General features: G+C 47.8%; 1 protein-coding gene and 1 pseudogene across 2 annotated transcripts; both read left to right on the top strand.

The window, feature by feature from the left end:
* Positions 1 to 3,132: 3,132 nt before the first annotated feature.
* Positions 3,133 to 6,257, top strand: LOC306947986 (acyl-coenzyme A thioesterase 5 pseudogene; annotated as a pseudogene). The gene is made up of 3 exons: positions 3,133 to 3,715; positions 5,029 to 5,231; positions 5,676 to 6,257. The product of its transcript is annotated as an acyl-coenzyme A thioesterase 5 pseudogene (transcript).
* Positions 6,258 to 13,491: 7,234 nt separating this feature from the next.
* LOC306948242 (acyl-coenzyme A thioesterase 1-like) lies at positions 13,492 to 18,864 on the top strand (the record flags this gene model as incomplete). The annotated part of the gene is made up of 3 exons (XM_079537784.1): positions 13,492 to 14,083; positions 16,780 to 16,982; positions 18,259 to 18,864. 3 exons carry the CDS (start codon positions 13,492 to 13,494, stop codon positions 18,862 to 18,864), a joined length of 1,401 nt encoding a protein of 466 aa, XP_079393910.1.
* Positions 18,865 to 18,900: the final 36 nt, after the last annotated feature.

Below are 18,900 nucleotides of genomic sequence, written 5' to 3'. Positions count from 1 at the left end.
GCAAGGCAGGCTCCCTAAACCAGGTTGCACAGGTAGGTGTCCACACAGGTCTTGAATATCTCCAGAGAAGGAGACTCCACAATTCCCTTGGGCAGCCTGTTCCAGTGCTCCATCACCCTTACCATGCAGAAGTTCTTAGGTACATTTGTGCAGAACTTCCTATGCTTTGGTTTGTGGCGGTTTCCCCTTGTCCTATCGCCACACACTGCTGAAAAGAGATTGGCCTCATCCCTTTGCCTCCCACACCTTAGATATTTATAGACATGTTATTGAGGACTTCAGGCCTAGTGACAAACTGAATTGTCTTGCAACAGTGAAGTGGCCATGCTATTTAACACTTCCCTGAGCTGTTCTATTAATTTCTTTTGCAAGACACATGCCCCCGAGTGCAGGCTATCTGATGTACTCTTACATTTGAGTCCTTCCACATGAGCTAGGAAATGGCTGCATATGACCTGACTTATAGTTGTTTCTCATATTTCTCTAGTAAATCCCTGCTCACAGATACGCCACTACAATACCAATAACATCCAAAGGAGGAGGATTGCAGCTGTGCCTTCCTCTGAGTCTGTTGCTCCAAGGATGAAAACTAGTAAGCCTGAAGGCAGATTGCTATCAAAAACCTTGTGCCTTGTATTTGGACTTGCCATTTGGAAACAGTGCTTGTGGCAGCTGACCTAACAGGATTTGCAGGTACGGCCTGTTTGGCAGCGAGACACCAGGCCTCAGCAGAGCTGCCAGCCTTTGGAGATGCTCCCACAGTGCCAAAGGACCAGCTGTCATGAGATTGCCCTGCTGCAGTCACTGGCAGAGCCGCAGCTATGGCTCCAAGCAGCCTCAATGTCTATCAGCACACGGGTGTCCCTCACTTGCAGTAACTCTGCCTGCGTGTAGGATGGTATGGATAAGGACCATCTCAGTGAGGACCACAGATCTTCCCACCATGGAGCACTAGGATTCACCAAGCAGCCAGAACTTCCCTGTCTCATCAGGCAGTAGGGTAGACTGTCACCCCTGCTGCTTGATGCAAGCCCTCTGAAAACACTGCTCTGAGGGATCTGGGGAAGTGTTTAATCAGGCCAAATTATGGCTAATAGCAGGGAAAGCTCAGCATGCCATAAGGCAAGGCAAGGCTTGCTTGGACTGTATGCCTGGGATATAGCCAACAGATGCCTGCTATATGTGCCTGTTCATCCAGAAGCACTAGTGTCTGAGGTGCTGGAGTGCAGCAATATAGAGCAGGGATGTGTACTGAGGTACATGAAGCAAACACAGCAGAAGACCTGGTGGGTGCCAACACCCCTATACATTCTGTGCAACTCCTCAGCATATCTCAGTATCCTCACCAGTTACCTTCAAGTGCAGTCCAGCTAAAAAGCTGTGCTGGCATTTGGCTCGGGTTGTATTCAATCCAGCATTAGTTGACCGAGTCTTAAAGGCAGCCTTTGAAGTACTGAGGAAACTGCTCTTCTCAACAAGCTCTAAAGGTACAAGTCCATTTGCTCTCCTCCTCACTGCACAGGAAAGTTATTTCTCTAAAAGGAATTATTTTATTAAACAAATAAACACAAACCTTGTAACCTCAAAGAAAGAAAATCCCCTGTGCTGAATCTCCTTTCTCACCACTGTACCAAGTGGCAAGGGGTCAATTTTGAAACAAATGACCTTCTGAGGTTGGGGACGAGGCCACTGGAAGTTCACTCAGGACCAGGAAGACACTTGCAAGAGATTTAGCTTTGTTCTACCCTGAGCATGCCTAGGTCTGAAGGACCTACGCTAACAGATGCCCTTTCATTTATGGAATTAGTGTTGTTCACTCCTGTACCAATTTAAACCCAATAACTTCACATACAGCTGCCACTAGAATTGCATTTACATTTCCTGTGATTTCCCTGATCTTTCTCAATCAGACATTGAGAAAAGGAATAGTATTTGAATTGATCTTAACTGCATAGACCATATGCAATATGCTGTTATCTCCCTGGTGGTTTGTGAACTTCAGATAAATGTCTGTACTTTCCAATAAACTATGGTCTCCTCGTCTATGTACCATCTTCAGATCTTTGGTACAGAGATTTCACCACGTATAGAGTGAATGCCCCATCTCAAATGGGAACATCTCCAACTGCTAAATTGCAGAAAGATGCAATGTGGGATGTTAGAAGAAATGTGCCAGTGTCCTTAGTTAAGAGCTATCAGGCTGCTGGGAATAAGATCTTCCCTCTGGAAAAGCTGTGTCCTCTGTACCATGGGTTCACCTGCCCTCTGGAAGGACATGCTCTGCTTGGTAATTTCTATTTCTGGTGCCACTGTGCTCTGACCATCCAAGAAACTCTGCTGCTTACTATAATCTCCTCCCAAAATATTTCTATCTTCAGCTTGGTGTTTGGATTGAAAAATCTTTCTTATGCAAGAGATCAGAACTGGCAAAAGAGAATTAGAAATGAAACTCCCTTCCCTACCCAGCGTATTTTGTAATTGATTCTCTTGGCAGACCCAGCCAACGCCCTCACGCTAACAATGCTCTCTCATAAAAGTTGCCATCATCTGGTGTGAGGTGCAAGACTGTTCCACGCCTACAGTTGGCTGAAGACAACCATGCTATGTTAGGATTGTTTCTTAGGGGTGGGCTTGCCCTGGGCAGCAGTTCATGAGGGAGCAGGCAGAAGCAAGCTGCCATAATGCTCCCAGTGTGTGGTGTCCATTGTCTGCAGGTCTGCAGGCAGCAAAACAGAAACCTGTCTTGTAGGGAGCCTGCTGCTTGTTTGGGAGATGGCAGGGAGAGCCTGTGGGAGAAACTGGGTCCAGTCCTGCAAGGAGCAATTATCAGCAGCCCTGGTTTGAGGATCACCGCCACAGCATATTTGCACATTGTAAATCAACTGCCAGTGCTGGGCAGAGCTGAAAGCCTTTGGAAATGCTCCTACGATGTCAGAGCACCGAGCATGCCTTACCACAGACAGCAACAGGGCTGCAGTCACAGCTCCAGGCAGCCTTGAAAACCTCGCAGCCAGAATGGGCCCACGCAGTCCCTGCCCAGGATTCTCCTCCCTGTGTGTGGGAAGCAGCACTTGTACAAAAAGCTCCAGCCCACATGCAAACAGTGTGAAGCGACCTGGGGCCACAGGGCAGATGACTGCCCTCACGGCGTGCCGACAGGTCTCCCGCTGCTGGCAGAGCTGGCTCTCCTGGCCCAGGTTCTCTCCGCAGCCCCTGCAGATCCCTGGGGTGCCCACATCTCGCAGCCTCGCTTCCACAGCAACCGCCATCCGCTTCTCACCAGCCACCCGCAGCCTCTTCGATGAGCCGCTGGGCATCGCCGTGCAGGGCCTCAGCCCGCGGCAGCAGGTCACCCTGCGGGCGTCCCTGCGGGACGAGGCGGGCGAGCTGTTCGAGGCCCACGCCCGGTACCAGGCGGCGGAGGACGGCGAGCTGGACCTGGCCCGCTGCCCCGCGCTGCCGGGAGGCAGCTTCAGCGGCCTGGAGCCCATGGGGCTGCTGTGGGCGCTGCAGCCCCGCAAGGCCTTCTGGCGGCTGGTGAAGAAGGACGTGCAGACCCCTTTCCTCCTGCGGCTGGAGGTGCTGGAGGGCCACGGGGATGACCCCGGGCGGCTCCTGGCCCAGGCTCAGCACGAGCGGGCGTTCCTGCGCGACGGGGTGCGCAGGGTGCCGGTGCGAGACGGGAGGATCAGGGCAACGCTCTTCCTGCCCCCCGGTGAGTACCGGCTGTAGCCGTCCTTTTTTTTCAAAAGTATTGTGTTTGTCAGGACAAGCTATCTCATGACCTACATAAAGAGGAGCCCATGAAAGCTCCATCCCTCTTTTCCTCTCTACCGTCCCACTGACCCATTTGACTATCATTTACATTCACCCAGGCACTTGAATGCCAGAACAAGGTTACAGAAACAGGCAAAGAAATTATTCTTTCCAAAAGCCAGGTGGTATAAATGTGGAGGAACGCACAGCAAGCAATGAGTGTGCCAGTAGGCGTCTGGAGCCGAGAGATAAAAAGCTGTGCAGAGAGTCTATATGCCAGTCCTGCCTTGTTGCCCAGAGTTGGCTCCACATAAAAACCCTGGGAGTCCTCCTCCTGGAGGGGACTCCAGAACTTTCATGGAGAAGAAATCTTTCCAGCAGAAAAAGACAAACATTGAATAGCTTTAGTAAAAGATTTCCTTTTGGAGGTGTATGACTTGCTCAAGACACCACCAGGTTTCAGTATGTGCTGGGCTGCTAAACAGAGACCTCCTTGCCAGAGTCCAGGGTGTGCTGACTTCTCACCCTCAGCATCCCCCTTGGAGGTGAGGCCAGGGCTCCTCCCCCTGCCTGCTGACCAGGAGGTGAAGAAAGCTGTTTGCATACATTTTGTTTCCAAACTTTCCTGCTTCCCTTCACTCATGCTGCTTTACGGTAAGCTGGCTTGTTTTCTCAGTGTCCCCAGGCCTGCTCCTTCAAACAGTGTGTGCTTTAAAATTATAAACCTTTGCCAGTCCCTGTCTCTTTGAAATGTTTCCTAGGCATAGAATAGAAGGATTTTATTTTCATCCTGCAGCCATTTAGGAGTTGGATACCACTTAGCAAACAACTTAAAGTCTAAAAGTGGAGAGTCCAAATGGCTTTTGCTACAATGCTGTCCCACCTCCGTTGAGTATCCCCACAGACCTTTTCTGTATTAGGACCTTTTCTGTGCATGTTCAGGGTAAGCCAACAGTGTTGTGCTACACTCAGCTGAGCCTTGGGTCACAGGCAACTGCAGTTCTGCTCTCTGCAGTACACGGCCACTGCTGTGAATGCTCACAATCTATGTAAAGCCAGTGCATGTGCTGTCATCTGCATGCAAACAGCAGAGGAAGAGCAATGGAAGAGGTCTTTTTAGCAGCCAACGCCGAATTGCTGAGTGACTTGTCGTGTCCTTTCCCCCAAAAACAGTCTTCTGCAGTTCCTGTTGTGCATCTGATTTTATGTGTTCTAAATCAGAGAAACATTTAAAAGACTAATTTCATGTGATACTGCTCTTGTCTGCTGCAGGACAAGCCCCCTTTCCAGGAGTCATCAACATAGATGGAGTTGGAGGAGGCCTTTGTGAGCACAGAGCCAGCTTGCTGGCCAATCACGGCTTTGCCACACTGGCCCTGGCTTATTACCAATATGAGGATCTGATCCAGAAGCCAACCAAACTCCATCTGGAATATTTTGAAGAGGCAGTGAACTACATGCTGCAGCACACACAGGTAGTAGCATGCTCCCGGCCCTCTGGCATCCAGAGAATGCTTCTTCTCTGGGGTGCCTATCCCCTCGCCAGAGTTATCACTGGGGGAAGCTGCTGGATGCTTGTGCAACCCCATGGCTGGCATCTGCAGGGTGTCTGAACTCTGGAAAGGAGGAAGGACTAAACAGATATGCACTGGAAGGGTGGTGGAAAGAGATAAAGCACACTCAAAAGAGACAGCTGAGACGTAACGAAGTAGAAAGGCTCAAGCAGGAGAGCCTTCATGAATCACCACCCTTCTTCCTTCTCCTTCAGGGCAGGTGTTTAGCACTTGTCCAGCAGAAAAACTAATCATCCTCCTCTGTACTATTATGTAAACTCTTGACATTACACAACATCCCCTTCCAGTAATTAGCTGTTGTGTTTTTCAGCTCAATACTGATGGGGCTTTCCTCCTATCCACCAGGTAAAGGGACCAGGGATTGGCCTGCTCGGTTACTCCAAAGGAGGTGATCTGTCTCTCGCCATGGCTGCCTTCCTGAAGAATATCACAGCAGTAGCTTCCATTAATGGCCCTGTGGCCATTACAGTTTTTCCTCTCTGCTACAAAGATAAAACTATTCCCGCTTTGATTTATGATGAAAACCTTGTGAAGGTTTATGATAAGAATATCCTTGATTATTCTGATATTGCTGATGACCCCTTTAAAGCCCCTGGCAACCAAAGCCTGATCCCAATGGAGAATGCTGAGGCACATTTACTATTAATTGCTGGACAAGATGATCATATTATCAACAGTAAGTATTATGTCACTGAAGCCTGCAAATATTTGCAGGCTCGAGGGAAGGAAAATGTTCAGACACTCATTTATCCCGGAGCAGGGCACTGCATTGATCCTCCCTTTTCCCCTTTTTATCCAATAGGAAACCACCCAGTTTTTCACAAACGAGCTGTCCTGGGTGGAGAGCTCACAGCTTACTCTAAGGCACAGGTTCATGCTTGGCTACAGATACAGGCTTTTTTCCACAAACATTTAAATGACAAGTGATGCATGTACAAGAAATGCACAACTCTGAACAAACATCTGATGAATTATTTTAAAATTATCAGGTCAACTCCCTTTCCCAGCTGTACCAATACAGCTACAGTGCCTTTGGTGACTTTGCACAACCATAACTCAGAAAAGAATTGGTTTTCATTTTCTGTTTTACATTTTGGTCAAGTGTCAAGAAAAGGAAGGGAGAATAGGAAAAATATTCAGTTATTTTTCTCATTTGTTTTCTATTTTTATATTTGCTTTTCACATTAATGTGGCCTCCACGTGCATATGCTATTCACATCTCATACTTCAAAGCAAAACCTTTCAAGGAATAATTTTGGTGCATGGACTTCACTACTGTTATGGTAAAAATCATAAATGAAAATGCTTCTGAACTCCAAGACACTGGAAGTGTGCAATAATGGATGTTACGGCAAGAATGCCATGGTCTCTCTGGTTAGCCCTCTGGAAGGGTTGTTCGTCTTCTGTTTCCATTTCCCCTTCAGAAGAAAGTGCTTTGCTTCATGCATACTTCCAACTCTAACACGTCATGCAAAAACCCAAATTTACAATCATTGTGATCTTCTCCCATAAAATGTGGAAACTTTTCAGCTTTGTTACTAGAGCTGGTTGAGGTCAGACTAATGAGGGAACAGAGCTAGAGCAGCTCATACAGGAACCAAAGGCGTGAAGGGATCTTTCCGCTGAGTCATGAGACTCAGAGTGGACGCCCTTGCTTTCTATACTCCTTTTGATGGCCTAGGTGTAGCTAGATCCACTCTTGGTCTTGGTCAGTGGTTCACATCTTAACAGAGTTTCTCTCATCCACACGTTGACAACTAACCAGACAGTCACAAATAATTGCAGACAAATTAAAATTAATTCTCCAAACAATTAAGACTTTACATTTACCTCAATAAATAACATCTTCCTACCAAATTTGTCAGTTTACTTGTCAGTTTACATTTACTTTATCGGGTTTTCAGGTTCTGTACTGACCTGTATTTAAAGTCAAAGTGGTAATGTCAGAGTACAGCAAAGAGCCTGCAAACAATCCTCACCGATAATCCCAATAGGGAGTGCTTTTTCAAGTGCTTTTTTTAGGGTGGCACCTGGAATCCTGAGGCTGTAATTCCTTCAAGCTGTAGCACCAAATGGGCCATCTGAGTCATGGCACCGTGACTGCCAGAGAATATGGAGACCCCAAGTGTGTAGTAGCCCAAGTACAACTTAACATGGATCAGAAGAAGCCTTATTGACTACAGTCACAGTTAGAAAACATTGGGGCAGCATCAGCCCCTCTGCTCTCCTCTTCTGTCAGATGTCTGTAGAGACCTCTCTTAAGTACTGTTTCAAATAAAGGAAAGTACTGTTTCAAATAAGGAAAATCCTCCTAATGTTAGCAAAGCCAGTTGTATATTCTTGGGAAAAACAAATTCTAGACAACTATGAATATGCCTGAAAGGCCAAATCCCTCCACGCCTAGGAGGGATGCAGTCCTTAAGGAGCTTGTTAGCAGCCACAGCTGACAAAACAGAGAGGGCTCTCTGATAGCCCTGTAGGAGAGGCACAGCAGTATTAGCTGAGCTCACAAGTGGAGGTAGCAGTGGGCATTGGAAATGATCACACACTGCTAGCTTTTGGTTGGATAAAATTCTCAGCCATTCCTTTCAAATCTTACATATTTTACCACTGCACTCAACTGCTCTAGCTCCGTTGCCAAATTAGTCTGACCTCAATTAGAACGGCCAGATCAAGCAGAGTGTGACTTTGAGCAGACCCCTACTGTGGGTGTCTCCTTCCTTGGCTCATACCCACTGTACAAGCCATATCAGTGTGGATAAAATGAGAGCAGACACTCAAGTCTCAGGTGGGAGATGAAATGCATTGGTCTTGGTGGGACTGAAATGCAGGCTGAGACCCTGGGAGGGCTGTCATCTCAATCACTGTGATTAAAATTTGGGCTGAGATTTGAACAGCAAATCAACATCTTTATATAAAAATAAGTCTTACAAGTAAATAGAAGGTACCTTTAAAATCACAGGCTGACAAAATTCATTTTGGTGAGGATAATACATAGGCGTGGATACCCTGAAATTTGACCTTATGGCATGTGTGTGTGTGAGACTGAATACAGGTGGGCACTGGATTGTCCGAAGTGAGAGAGGTTGCCCTTAATGGTGGCCCAGCCCGGTTTATATACAAAGATTACTCTACTAAATTGGCAAGGTTGTTGGTCTTTTTGTTTGTTTTGTTTTCGTAATGAAACAGCTACACCTGGGATGATCTCCCTCAAAAGCTTCCCATTGAGACTTTCAAATTTGATAAAAGATGGGAGGAAAAAAAAACAGGAAAAAAAATGAAAGCAAGATAGCACACATTCAGTGTGATGCTTTTTTTAGTTGATAAGGTGATGCAGCTGAACAGTGCACTGAATCACAGAACTCAGAGCTTAGAAGACTCCCAGGAAAAGCTAAGACAATAAAAATTTAAAATCAAAATTGCTTGATTAACAAACAAAATCATCTCAACATCGATATATTTCTGGCACACATACTGCTGCTCCTGTACAGCTAGATGTTGTGGATGGCCTTATCATCCACTTATTATGTTGTGGATGACCTTTAATACCCTAAATCTTTAGGTTATTTTTCTCATCTTGCCCTCCTCATATCTTCCAGATAACCTGGATGAACAGGGGAGGAAATCGAGTCCACTACTAGCTCTATAAACAAACCTTATTTGAATTTCCCTGTTGCAGAGGAAATTGTAACTTATCTCCTTGGTACCGGGACTTCTTGCTCCACTTCACATGCCTCTGACTTTCTGCACATTGCCTTGTCTTCTGAAGGTATGGGTACTGCAAGATAATCCACCGCACCTCCTGTAACGACTTCCCTATGTGCTTCACACGGTCCTATTTCTGATTATTCTGTTTTTCTTTTAAGCCCTACTGCTCCACTTCACTTGTCAAGCAAAGATTTCTCATTTAAACTAGGATGTGCCATTATTATTACCCCGACTGAATGTTTACTGATGTTTCACCAGTGCATCAGGAAGAATTCATCTCTCTATGCATAGACACCTATCTCTCCAGACCCCTCTTTTTCTTCAGGACATCTTAGTGCAAGTGTCTTCCCAGATTTGTCTTCTCACACTAACGAAGCAGGTCGCATGCTAAGTTATGAACCTCATACTCAAATAGGGAAATGCCTCTCCTGTGTGTTCCTCATCATCCTATCTCAAAGAAAGCTGAGGAAGGTATCTGACTGGTAACTGATTCCCTGTTGCAGCCCCTATGGATAGTGAATCTTGTGACCATCTTTTACTGAACAGCTCCTTTATCCCATGTCCTGATCTCCGGAATGTACCCTTGCTCAATCCAGATCTTATCCTTTCTGTAGATGGCTCTTGCCTTTGTGACTCAAGTGGAAAACTTGCTTCCAGCTATGCTGTCTGTGATGCATGATATATTGCAGTATATTTCCTCTGTTCCTTCTGTACAAACTGCTAAACTTGTTGTTCTTATCTGTGCCTGTGTTATGGCACATAGCCAATCTGCAGCTATGTTCACCAACTCCTGCCTTGTGTTTGGTGTTGCGTATCATTTTGGTCAGCTCTGAAAACAACATGCTTTTCTTATGTCAGCAGGTTCCCATGTGAAGGATAGATGTTATGTATGTGGATGCTCTTTTACAAGCCTTTCTACTGTCTTCTTTAGCTATTGTTAAATGTCAGTCTGCCATAACTCTATTCCACCCATTCCATTTGGCTGGAATAGAGTTAATTTTCTTTATAGTAGCTGGTACCACATTGTGTGTGCATCATGGTTTTGTGATTTTTTGTTATCAGTATTCCACATCATAACATCATGTAGTGCACTAGGAGTTGGGAGGGAAGATTTAGGTTGGATGACAGGGGGAAGTTCTTTGCAGAGAGAGTGGTGAGGTGCTGGAACAGGCTGCCCAGAGAGGTCTTGGATGCCCCGTGCCTGGAGGTGTTCAAGGCCAGATTAGATGGGGCCCTGGGCTGCCTGGTCTAGTATTAAATGTAGAGGTTGGTGGCCCTGCCTGTGGCACAGGGGTTGGAGATTCATGATCCTTGAGGCCCCTTCCAACCCTGACCGTTCTGTGATACTGTGAGTTAAAGTGTTAACGCTCAAGTTCCGGGCACCTGTCTGGAAGAGAAGAAGAGCTACATACCCCAGGGGGCTTTGCAGTCATAGAAGAGATCTAACCCCTGGCAAGGTCACCTGATGTGCTCTTCTTCATCTCCCCGCTGCTCAACCGGACTGCACATCTCACCTGAGCGTTATGGTGAGGCCTATCCACCTTTCGGACACTTGCTCTCATTATATTTGATTTATTGGCTTCAATTCCAATTATATTGTATTATAGTGCATTATCTTGCATTCCGATACTATACTTAGTAAATTAGTTTGTTTCTCCTCAGATCATTGCCACTCTTTTAATTATTTTGGGGTTCCCTGTTTCCCTTTTCTGGAGGCACAGATTTTGTGAAATCCCTCTGCCACGCTAGTCACAGAACTGGGTTGAACCAGCCCGTAAACCATTGACAGTATGTGTTGAATTGAGGAGGAAAATAGTGTTGATAGCACACTTATGTTCTAATTGTTGCTGAGCACTGCTTCCTCTAAGTCAAAGATGTTTTGGCTTCTCAAGCTACCTTGCCAGCGTGGAGCATGGATGTGCACAGTTGTTCTTTTCTTTCCCTCTTTTTTTATTTTTCTTTTTTTTTCTTCCTTTTTTGTTAAACTATCCTTAGTCCATGAGATTTCACAATTCTCTTTAAGCTGTGGGGGAGGGGCATAAGCAAATGGCTGTGCTGTGCTGAGCTGCCTGCCAGATTAAACCATAACAGCTTTTTCAAGAAAGGACCCAAAATAAGGACTTCCTGTTGCACAAGTTGCATCAGAACCAGAGACATTGTCTACCCCTTGAGGCAGCTGAATAATGTGATGATTATTTGATAGGTATAAACCAGACTCCAGCACTATGTGGTGAGCTGTAACTCTGACACTGCCACAGTCAGGATGTACCTTTTTCAAACATTTCTGTCAGCTTTCTATGATTCCGTAGTTCTTTGGAGATGAATTCTAAAACCATCAAAGGTGGCAACTGTGATCCCATACACCTATATCCTCCCATACACTTTGCTACCTGTAACCATCCTGCATCATTGCAGATTTCTGGGTAGTATTTTTAAATAGTTATTTAACTTTAGACAAAAGCAAAAACATATGCAAGAGACAATGTAATAGGATTGGTCTGCTGTGGTTTAACCCAGCAGGCAGCTAAGCAACACACAGCTGGTTACTCACTCTCTCCATGCACAACAGGATGGGGAGAGAACTTGTGGGTTGATAGTAAATAGTAATAGCTTCATAGTAAAGAAAGAAAAATGGAAAATAAGAAACAATGACATGAAAAATACCACAAAAGATGCGACACACAATGCAATTGCTTATCACCCACCAACAGATGCCCAGCTAGTCCCGAGCAGTGGCAGCTAACTCACCCAGTTTTATTGTTGAGCACAATGCCATACAGTACGGGACATCCCTCTGCCCAATTTCAGTGTCCCAGCTGTGACCCCTCCCAGCTCCTTGTGCTCCCCCAGCCTCCTTGCTGGCAGGGCAGTGTGAGAAGCTGAAACACTGCTGGCTCTTTGTAAGCACTACCCTCTAACAACAAAACCATCAGTGTGTTACCAACATTATGTTCCTCCTAAATCCAGAGCAAAGCATCAGTGGAAATGACAATGCAGGCCCATGCTACTTCTTATGAAGATGTCACACAAGGAGATGACCTGGCTGATCATGATGACCTTGGCTGCAGGCTTCAAATTTTGTTGTTAATTATCTTTCTGATTCAGATTCACTTTCTCTTTCAGAACTTTCATTATTATAGAACAATGAACCTATAACTGTGAAGGAAGAGTCCTGGAGGATTCTTGGCTCTGCAGTGGTTGCCAGTTATACCCAACACTTTATGGTCGTGTCTCATTCCATTTTACCCCTCCCTGCTTATGTGTCATACCGCATGGCTCACATTAGCAAGAGAGAATTACCGCTGCAGTACAGCAGAAATCCAAAATTTTTCTGTAAAGCACAGCAGTATTGCTGTCCATACTGTACCTGCCCATAACAGTTGCCTAGTCCATAACACAGGCCAGTGTACAAAACCAACACCTGCAGCACATCCCAAACATCAGATACAAGTATATTTCAAACACAGCAGATACACGTCCTCCAGATGGCCAAACACTGTAATTCAGATAACAGTGCTTGTTGTCCTTTATGAGTAGTCAGGGTTGCAAACATACTGATGCCACTACTACAGCCAAGAAACCTTTAAGAGACTTGATACTTTGATTTGACATTTCTTTGATATAGATAGTAATCAAGGTGCTCATTTCACAAGCCAAATTATTAAAAATATTTGCACAGCTTTAAACATTTAGCAACACCTATGTTATGCCTCAGCCCAGCAGTGCAGAAGGAAGAATCTCTGACCTGAGATGTGAATTGGCCAAGGTATGTTAAGAAACAGGACTGAAGCAGCCAGAAGCACTGCTGCTGACATATATGCAACCGCACAGTAAACAGGACGTACAGCCTGTCACCTCAGGAGATTCTTAAAGGATGGCCTATGTGCCTTCCTCATTCACCACTTGAAGAACGGCATGAACTTGGCCTGTGATTACCAGGCGTTTTAACACTGCAGATCCCTAAAAAGCGTGGGATATCTGTCTATCCTCAGGTGAAGGAAGCTCTCTTAGTGCCCTCCTTCGGACCGTGCCACGCTCTGCAGCTGGCAGACCGGCTCTACACGAGGCGGCCAACAAGTACCTCGGGTCCGAGGGGAGGGGAGGAACACACGCACCCTGGGAGGATCCCGTCCCAACCGCCCCTTCCAACGGCTTGGCAGGGAGGTGGGGACAGGCAGTAGGACAGCGCGGCCCCTTGGAGCAGTCATCAACAGGAAGCGCCAGGAAGCGGGCACGTGAGCCCTACACTTTGCACCAAGCATTTGAGAGGCTTTAAAGCCACAAGGGGCGGAGCGCGGCAGCATAATTATAAGTATTTAATATTACTATATTCGTATTAAGCACCCAGCGTTCCTCACCGGCAGCCCCGAATCTCCGTGACGAGCTCCTCTCGGCGCAGACCCACCCACCGCCGCGGTGCGGACCGCCCTCCGGATCCCGCCCACGGAGGCAAATGAGCGTCCTGACGGCGTGCCGAGCGGGCTCCCGCTGCTGGCAGAGCTGGCTCTCCCGGGTCGGCCCCGCTTCGCGGCACCGCAGCCCCCGGCGAGTAGCAGGGGCGTCCCCGGCCCGACGCCTCTCATCCATGGCCGCCACCATCCGCTTCTCACCAGCCACCCGCAGCCTCTTCGATGAGCCGCTGGGCATCGCCGTGCAGGGCCTCAGCCCGCGGCAGCAGGTCACCCTGCGGGCGTCCCTGCGGGACGAGGCGGGCGAGCTGTTCGAGGCCCACGCCCGGTACCAGGCGGCGGAGGACGGCGAGCTGGACCTGGCCCGCTGCCCCGCGCTGCCGGGAGGCAGCTTCAGCGGCCTGGAGCCCATGGGGCTGCTGTGGGCGCTGCAGCCCCGCAAGGCCTTCTGGCGGCTGGTGAAGAAGGACGTGCAGACCCCTTTCCTCCTGCGGCTGGAGGTGCTGGAGGGCCACGGGGATGACCCCGGGCGGCTCCTGGCCCAGGCTCAGCACGAGCGGGCGTTCCTGCGCGACGGGGTGCGCAGGGTGCCGGTGCGAGACGGGAGGATCAGGGCAACGCTCTTCCTGCCCCCCGGTGAGTACCGGCGCGGCCCCGTCCGCCGTCCGCGGTGCCGCCTCCTTTGGCAGTGTCTTCCCAAGAGGCCCCTGTGCGCGGTGCCGGGGCAGCGCAGAATTAGGACTCGCCGGCCAACGCAACCCGATCGGCGCAGTCAGCTTCCACCTGCTTGCCACGCTCCTCCTTGTGTACCTTAGCTACAAGGTTCATCTGCAAAAGTCCTAAGTCCTGACTGTGTTGGTTCCTTTCCCGACCTTTCTCCAGATCCCCAACTCAGTCATTTCAGAGTTGCTGCAGCCCAAGCTTCTTTTTGCGAATGAATTTGCCCTGTTTCTCTCCATTTGTGAGTAGAAAGTCAAGCAGACCATTGCACACATTTGTGATTATGGCATTTTTGTCATAGTTCTGCTTCACAGAATCACAGAATCGCAAAATGGCCAGGGTTAGAAGGGAGCTCAAGGATCATGAATCTCCAACCCCTGTGCCACGTGTAGGGCCACCAACCTCCCCATTTAATACTAGGCCAGGCGCTGCCCAAGGACCCATCCAATCTGGCCTTGAACACCTCTAGGGATGGGGCATCCACAACCTCTCTGGGCAGCCTGTTCCAGCACCTCACCACTCTCTCTCTTCCAACTCTTTCAAAGAGTTGATTCCCCTTCCCTCTGTAGGCTCCCTTTAGGTACTGAAAGGCTGCAGTGAGGTCACCCCGCAGGCTTCTTTTCTCCAGGCTGAACAAGCCCAGCTCCCTCAGCCTGTCCTCACAGGGGAGGTGCTCCAGTCCCCTGATCATCTTTGTGGCCCTTCTCTGGACCCTCTCCAACAGCTCCCTGTCTTTTGTGCTGGGGGCTTCACACTTGGACACAGTACTCCAGATGGGGCCACACAAGAGCAGCGTAGAGGGGGACAATCTCCTCCCTGTCCCTGCTGGCCACCCGTCTTCTGGTGGAGCCCAGGATACCATTTGCCTTCTGAGCCACAAGGGCACACTGCTGGCTCATGTTAAGCTTTTTATCTATCAAGGCCCCCGGGTCCTTCTCCACAGGGCTGCTCTCAAGGACCGCTCCTTCCAGTCTGTATGGATGCCTGAGATTCCTCCGGCCCAAGAGCAAAACTCTGCACTTTGCCATGTTGAACCTCATCAGGTTCACCCGGGTCCACTTTTCCAGCCTGTCAAGGTCCCTCTGAATGGCATCCCTTCCTTCAACCGCTCCACTCAGCTTGGTGTCGTCAGCAAACTTGCTGAGGGTGCACTTGATTCTGTCATTGATGTCACTGACAAAGATGTTAAAGAGCACCGGTCCCAAGACAGCCCCTGGGAGACACCACTCATTACCGGCCTCCACCTGGATGTAGAGCCATTGATGACCACCCTCTGTCTGTGTCCTTTCAACCAGTTTCCTATCCATCAGGTCCACCCATCAAATCCATGTCCCTCCAATTTGGAGATAAGGATGTGGTGGGGGACCATGTCAAAGGCCTTGTTCAAGTCCAGGTATATGACATCAGTCGCCTTCCCCTTGTCCACTGATGCCGTCACTCCATCATAGAAGGCCACCAGATTGGTCAACCATGACCTTCCCCTCGTGAAGCCATGCTGGCTGTCTCGGATCACACGCTCATTTCTCATGTGTTCACGCCTGTCATCCAGAATGATCTGTTCCATGATCTTCCCAGGCACAGAGGTAAGACTCACCGGCCTGTAGTTCCTGGGGTCCTCCTTACTCCTGATTGCCTTACAAATCCTGTGTTGTCCTCCCAGCAGCTGCCCAGGTTTATGCTAGTTCTCTGTAGGAAGCCTCTTCCCATTTCCCATCTTTATCTGGTGCTCATTTACAGCTGTCACCACCACCACCGCCACATTCACACCTTTAATTCTCCCTGTGACCCAGAGGCTCACCAGGCATGTCTCTGGTTTTGTGCTGGAATCCCATGTGGTCAAGGAGCATCTCTACGTAGTATATGCCTTACTTTCCCCTCCCCTGCCTTTTTCCCTTGCCTGTCCCTTGTATCTTCTCCATTGGAACACTGCAATCATACATGTCCTAGCCAGCACCTTCTTTCATACTCCCTGTGGCTGGTGGTGAGTTTCCAGTTGTTGCCCAAGTTCCGCACGCTCATGTGTGGAAGCAGAGATGGAAGTCTTCCTTCTGTCCTCCTCCTTTAGTCTTCATCAGTTTCCTGCAGTTCTTCTCAGCCTCCCTCATGAGAGTGGCAAGGTTGGTTGCAAATATTTTCTTCCCTTAGTGCCAGAATAAACAAGCTATAGTGCATTTACACTGAAACTAAGAAGCTGGAACCATGCCAGATGGGATTTTTGGGTCAGTTTTTTGAGAAATGCAGTGGGGAAAAGCCTCCTGGGTATTTTTGGAGCAGAGTTTGTTATGTTTGCAGTGAGTTTACATGATACAGACAGCTAGCTGTGACTATCATCCTTTCCCTGCCAGTCATGTGTTTCCTTATGTTCAGTAAAACATTGGCTAGGCAACTGTTTTGTACCTTTGTTTAATGTTTAATCTTGAAGCAATGCAGCCATTTACTGAAATGTAGTACAGAATTTGAAATGCTTACTACCATTCTGTGCTTTTGTGTGTGTGTTTTGTTTTTGGTTGGTTGGTTGGTTGGTTTTTTGAAGGCACATTCCCAGGCCTGTGAATTTGGGGTATAAATGTGAAATGATGGGTCAAGCTGTCCCATTTTGTGGCCTCTTTCAGGAAACGGTCCCTTTCCAGGAGTTATTGACTTGTATGGCACTGGAGGAGGACTCCCCGAATACAGGGCATGCCTGCTGGCCAACTCTGGCTTTGCTGTGCTGGCACTGGCTTTCTATGGTTATGAAGATCTCCCCAAAGAGATGAAGGAGATCAACCTGGAATATTTTGAAGAAGCTGTTAACTATATGTTACAACACAAGCAGGTTGGTATAGACACTGACACAGCCTAACTACAGGGAACTGTCATTAGTCAGCTCCTACCAGCCTGCAAGTGGGGCAAAGCTGTTGTATTTGGAATAGCATCTCTGTTCAGGTCAACTGAAAATAATTCCTTTCATATCCTTAACTCCCATTACAGTGGCTCTCTAGCAGATAATTCCAATTCTTCCTTTTGTACTGGCCAGGTGACACAGTGACGTGGAGTCACATACTAGTTATTTCTGCTTTGTTCAACCCAGTGTCCTAACAAGGGAACCAGTTGCCTAGAGGCACATCAGGCTTCCAGTGGGGCTTTTAAGTTTACATTCCATGTAATGTGCTTGAGGACTAAATGGCTTTTTTAACCTTGGAGCACATGATATGCTTCTGTGATCTAAGGCTCAAGGAAGTCTATAAATACACATTTGTTGCTGTGTATTGTAGTTACAGTCAGTCCAAATATTGATATGTTGTGCATGTGCTTGTTGGTAGCTGGCTGCAAATTCAGCTGAGTTCCTAAGCTGGCACCTCCTGGAAGAGAGCCCTGCTTAGCTCTGCATCTTTTTCCAAGTAGCTGCACATGACAATAGCTAGAATTCCACATGGCAATGTCTGTCCTCTCTGGAGAGCTCAAAATAAATACCTTCCTAGAAAGATGAGTAAAGGCCTTGGTGGCCTTTCCGTTGCAATAACCCTAACTGCTTATGCCACTCCTATGCCCCAAATCTTGCACTTTTTTCTTTTTCTTCTCTCCCCTGAGAACAGTATTGTAGACTCTTGTTAACACCTTCACTGATGCCTCTCTCATGCCACATTTTTAACACTTGGCAAAATTTTAGCCATGTTTTCAAATTACCCCCTTTCTCTGCTTCAGACTCGGTGGGTGTAGAGCTTCTCATGCTGGTGATAAAGTACAAAAGATACTAAATTTCAGCATTTTCTCAGAGCCTTTTTAGCCCTGAGGGTCTTTGAATGTAGGAGCTATTGTGACATTGACACCCTGAATTTCAGCACCCTGTAAGATCACTTAGCTTTCCTATTATAGTTTGTCTGTGTAAAAGAAAAGAGGCTTTGTAGTTTTGTTAGGATGCTGCTGCAGTCTCAGCAGGGCTTCTGGCCATAAGCCAAGCACAGAACAGTGCTGCAGGGTCCCTTGCACACAGGACCTTAGATGCTTATACCTGCAGTGCAGATCAGGACAGGCTGTGTTGACACGGCAGCACTTTCAAGAAATGGTTTGCATATTTCATTGATTATGATTTCTGTTTCTTTACCTTCCAGGTTAAAGGTCCCGGGATTGGGTTGCTCGGTTTCTCCAAGGGGGGTGACTTATGCATTTCAATGGCCTCCTTCCTGAAGGGCATCACGGCCACCGCTGTGATCAATGGCTCGGTGGCGAACGTGGGCGCAGTGGTCCGCTACAAGGACGTCACCATCCCGCCCCTCGGTGCCAACACAAAACGTATCAAGGTCAACAAGTCTGGGATCGGTGATATCATCGATGCACTTAACAATCCCTTAGAAGGGCCTGACCGCCAAAGCTTTATCCCTTTGGAGAAAGCTGAGTGTCGCTTCTTGTTCGTTGTTGGCCAGGATGATCACAACTGGAAAAGTGAATTCTTTGCAATTGAGGGGAGCAAACGTTTGCAAGCTCATGGGAAGGAAAAGCCTGAGATAATCTGTTATCCTGGAGCAGGACATTATATTGAACCCCCTTTTTTCCCAATGTGTGCTGCCTCAATGCACCTGCTTGTTGGCATGCCTGTGATGTGGGGTGGGGAGCCCAAGGCGCACTGTGAGGCACAGATAGACTCCTGGCAGCAGATCCAGGCCTTCTTCCACAGACACCTTAATGGTGAGCCTTTCAGGACGGCCAATAAGTTGTGATGTGATTTGGGTTACTGTATAGAGGAAGATGCTAGC

This window comes from Tetrao urogallus (assembly GCF_951394365.1).
Source record: "Tetrao urogallus genome assembly, chromosome: 6".
NCBI classification, from domain to species: Eukaryota; Metazoa; Chordata; class Aves; order Galliformes; family Phasianidae; genus Tetrao; species Tetrao urogallus.
The sequence above is the reverse complement of the archived record's forward strand: the minus strand, read 5'-3'. Positions and strand labels throughout refer to the sequence as shown.